Source organism: Echiichthys vipera (genome assembly GCF_963691815.1).
Source record: "Echiichthys vipera genome assembly, chromosome: 20".
NCBI lineage: Eukaryota > Metazoa > Chordata > Actinopteri > Perciformes > Trachinidae > Echiichthys > Echiichthys vipera.
Window position 1 is genome coordinate 24,758,309 of NC_139845.1, and position 4,667 is coordinate 24,762,975.

At 40.3% G+C, this 4,667-nt stretch overlaps 1 protein-coding gene across 2 annotated transcripts; it reads left to right on the forward strand.

Annotated features, from left to right (window-relative positions):
- The first annotated feature begins 431 nt into the window (after positions 1 to 431).
- Positions 432 to 4,463, forward strand: mgst1.2 (microsomal glutathione S-transferase 1.2). 2 transcript variants are annotated; one of them, XM_083934930.1, is made up of 4 exons: positions 432 to 489; positions 850 to 982; positions 1,595 to 1,686; positions 3,946 to 4,463. In XM_083934930.1, the coding sequence occupies exons 2-4, from the start codon at positions 866 to 868 to the stop codon at positions 4,190 to 4,192; spliced, it is 456 nt and encodes a 151-aa protein (XP_083791056.1). In that variant the 5' UTR covers positions 432 to 489; positions 850 to 865; the 3' UTR covers positions 4,193 to 4,463. The 2 variants fall into 2 exon arrangements, with proteins under 2 accessions (XP_083791056.1, XP_083791057.1); XM_083934931.1 differs by lacking the exon at positions 432 to 489 and adding an exon at positions 699 to 717.
- Positions 4,464 to 4,667: the final 204 nt, after the last annotated feature.

Consider the following 4,667-nt stretch of genomic DNA (forward strand, 5'->3'; position numbering starts at 1 on the left):
CTAGAGGCCAAAACAGATGCTAAATTGTTCTCTAGGGGCCAAAATGTGTGCTAAAGTTTCCTCTTCAGTGGAGAGGAGGTGCTATATGTGCCCTTTTTTCGTTTCACCCCTATCCTTCGAAAAGTCTGTTTGCCACTGCCCTTCACTCAATGTTACTTTTCTTATTTGCTTAGTATTTAGTAGCCATTTATATCTATGAGATTCTCTAATCTAGCTCAATAAAAACACAATAAAGACACAGTGCCAAGTTTTGAACCTGATGCACTTCTACAATTAAATATCAATGCAAGTTATTATCCTTTTTTATGCTGAGCATTGAGTGTTTTAATGAAATGAATGCATGTGGTCCTCACAAGTGGAGTAATACTAAAGTTGTGTATTGTGCTGCAGTTGTTGAAGCCCCACCTCCACCCTTTCTGGGTGATGGGTCAGTTTGTTTTTATGCAACAGACCCAGACTTGCTCCACTTCTGCAGAGTCACCACAGGACGTAAGTTGAGCTGTTAAACTGTAAATTGTACTATTTATTTTTGACAGTATATATAAATGATTGGCTTCTTGAGAATGTGACATTGAGACTTGAGACTAAGACTTACTTTGAAATGCACTGGCAAAGTTACAAACTGAAACTTGTTTGTCCAGTGTTAAAACACTGTAGCAGGGGTGTGCATGTTTTTTCACTCTATACACATTCAATGAACTCTCCCATAGGTGCAAGGTACAAGTAGGCCTACACTACACTTTTTTAGACGTTTTGAAGACTTTGGGAAGTTGTTTTTATGGGCTATTTCTTATCTTTGTGGAAACAGAATGTTAAACTAAATCACTTCTCTTCCTCATTGTGTTTCAGTTGTAAACCAGCCAAGATGGCAGCCCTGATGGAAGATGAGGTATTTAAGGCATTCACCACCTATGCAGCTGTTATCATTCTCAAGATGTTGCTGATGGCGCCCATGACTGCATACTTCCGCTTTACCAGAGGGGTAGGTGACAACAGTAGTAACTTACATATCTGTTACAACAAGATATGTCTTTTTGAAATTAGTTTTCATGATTTTATGTTCAGGGTATGGAAGGTCTCAGGATCCTTTTTACTTCAAAGCCTGTGTAAACCACCATGTCCACACTTAACAGTTCTACAGTTTAAATTATTAGAATAATAAATTACAGCTTTTTCATATTCTTCTTGTGCGTTTGCATTTCATCATTATAGTATCAAACCCTTTAACCTAACTTCTGGTGGGGTCATCCCTATGTTCCCCGGGTCCTATGTTCCGTGGTCGGGGAACATTAGACCATTTTTCCTGAAAAGGGTCTAATGTTCCCCGGTCACATTCGCCTCTGCCTTTGCGGAGTTAATTCAGCATTTTGTTTGGGTTAGGGGTTACGGATAGGGTCAGTGTTAGGGTCTACATAGGCCTATTTCCAGGGGAATTCGGCACTGATTTGTGGAAAAAATAACAGACTGGAGAACATAGACCCCTTTCTGTGACGAATGTCACTTACAAAGTGGGGAACATAGGACCTGTTTTTAAAAAAGAGAACATAGGTATGCTCCCTGGTCAGGGTAAACACTTATTACGTCTTTCATTTAGGCTTTCGCAAATGAGGAGGATGTGGCTAGAAAGCCTGCAGAGGAGAGGAAGAAGCAGCTAAGAACCCATCCAGATGTAGAGCGAGTTAGAAGGTGAGATGATCAATCCTTTACACTTGAAGTTATGATTGATACACTGGTATTTCATCAGGAAATAGAATACACAAAACAGATAATTAGACAAAGGCAATACTCAAATGGATCTGTTTGACTATTTTGGACAAGATCATTTCTGGACCTTGAAGGTTGAATATGGAGAACGAGCAGAACCCAGCCATCTTGTGTTTCAAGATCTAAGTCATAACAACAAAAAATAATTCCAGGAGTCGAGTTGCCAGGTTCGTTGCCAAGTGTGTCAGTGATCAGCCTGCTCCATGTCACTGATGAATCATACAGGGTAACCACTCATTTGGACTAATCAATTCATTTACAACAGTGTTTAACTGGAAGTCTTTCTTTGAGTGCTGTGGAATCCATTAGCTAGCTCTCAACTCAAAATGGTTCTTGTTTCTGTAGCAACAACAAACAACCCTGGCAACCAACAACGGCCAACTCTATTGGCTGGTACAGTGGAAACAGAACGTGACAGAAAAAATTATTATGGAAAAGCAATACTTTCATTCTGTAGCCCTCAAAACGGCCCGTGGGTGTATTATTATATATATTTTTTAAATATAGTTGTTAATAACGATTCTACATATTCAACCTTTAAAACAGGGTCAAATTGAAGAAAAGTCTGAGAAATCTTGTGTTAGTTTATCATGGGAAGCTGCAAAATAAAATAATATAATAAAAGGATATTAGGTATTAGAAGTAGTAGTAAAGTTTTTCACCATCACTATTGCATTGTATAATCACTGTAATAAATTATCCTCAGAAAGTTTATACATTTTCAGATTAAAGACTTTTATTGGACAATAGGGTATGTTGCACTTCCATTAACTTGGACTAGAGGTGACTCAAGCCACTTATTTGATGACTTGCATTGTGAATTGACAGAAAATAAAAGACTTGACACTCAAATTGGACTTGAAGTTAAAGACTTGTGACTTGACGTGATTTGAGACATGATGACCAGAATGACTTGACATAACATGTGACTTGACATAACCTTTGACTTGACATGACCTGTGACTTGACTTGACCTGTGACTTGACATAACATGTGACTTGACATAACCTTTGACTTGACATGACCTGTGACTTGACTTGACATAACCTTTGACTTGACATGGCTTGTGACTTGACTTGACAGAGCCTGTGCTGTGACTTGACTTGACATAACCTGTGACTTGACTCGACTTTATATAGCCTTTTACCTGACTTGACATTACTTGAAAGAAAAATGTACTTGGACTTATAACTTGACTCACATCTGGTATGATATTGTAAACTGTACTGTCCTCACCCAAAAACATGGGTGATTGTTGCACAACGTTAAACACAATGGTTATGTATGTTGTTTTGGGAGTCACTGGCAATCGACCTTTCCTTTAGTTATGAGTATGGAGCAGTGGCGATTGCTCTAAGACTGCAAGGGAAGCTCATCTTCCCATAAAATGTCACAAAAAAAAAGTGGTGAAATATGTGTACTTTGTGTACATTTCATTGACTAAATACGTGCTAGAAAGACTTCATATTTTGTTTGGAATCAGCTACTTATCACAGGTAACCGGAGCAACTTCCTTCTCATTCATCCCCACAGCGCCACAGCACTTTACACAGTCGGACGCTCAGCTTCTACTGACTTTAATGGGGAAGCGTAGGGCGGGTTGTTCCACTGCAGCCAAACTAGACGCTCATTGGATAAATGCTGGGCTTTGTCCCGCCCATTGGACGTTCAGCGAAGAATAAACATCCCCCGGAGCATTTTCCAAGTTTTTCATTCTGTTGTTCGGAAGTGATCCAGAGACTTTACCGATCCCCAGAGACTTTGTCTTTGTTAATAACGACTAGCATTGTGTTTGGCAACTCTGTTCTGTCACTCTGTGGTTTCTCTCCCCAACGAGCAGCGGCAGCTGCGGAGCTTCTCCCCCCGTCACTTACACTCACAGTCACAGGCGGTCACACTTTACAGTAGCCTGGCGCAGCAGCTCCAGCTGGGCCAAGGCCGTTTAAGCAGCCTAGCTCTGCTGCCATTGAGAGGACACTGGTCAAGTTCCTGGAAAAGACGCCTAGTTGGTACGACAAGGTCACAGATCATTTTCTTGAAAAGGAACGAAAGGTAGAATTTACATATAAATAAACAAACACATTTATGTTGTAGGCCGGAAAAATGAGCTTCCCCTCCTTTAAAGACAAGTGTGGACAAGTCATAACATGATGATAGATGTTATGTGTGTTTGTTCTCCAGGTGTCACCAGAATGACCTGGAGAACATTATTCCCTTTGTGGTGGTCGGCCTTCTCTACACTCTGACTGGACCTGAGCTTTCAGCTGCTCTGCTTCACTTCCGTGTCTTTGCCAGCTCTCGGATCTGCCACACCATCTCCTACGTCGGTGCTCTGCCTCAGCCCAGCAGGGCCCTGTCCTGGATGGTGGGCATGCTGGTTACCTTTTCCATGGCTTACAGGGTGCTTAGCACTGTTCTCTTGCTTTAGAGACAACACTGGACCAGGTGATCTCTTTGACACAAGTACACATACCTACTGTACTTGCACTACCTACAGTTTTCTTAACTCTTACCGCAGCTATCTGTGGGCTGAATTATTAATCATCCTTTTCACTTACTCTTTAACATTCCCTAAAACTATTGTCATGGATGGGTAATTTTAATAAAGTTTTCTACCAACTTTGTGTCTGGGTAGTTACTTCTCAAGGTAATGGAAAAGGTGCTAAAACTCAACTGCAACTATAAATGACTTAAAGTACAGGTGTTAAATCCTGCATTAGAGAAGAAGGTCAGTCCAATAAAATATTTTAAAAGGAAAATCCACCCAGTTACTTAAAACATAACGGCAAGGCGCATGCAACATTCAGACATTAATGTATGTAGCAGCCAAAATAAGAATTATGTCCAAATTCACTTTAAAGTAGTTGAAATGTGAGATTACCTATGTATGTATACCTGTGTAT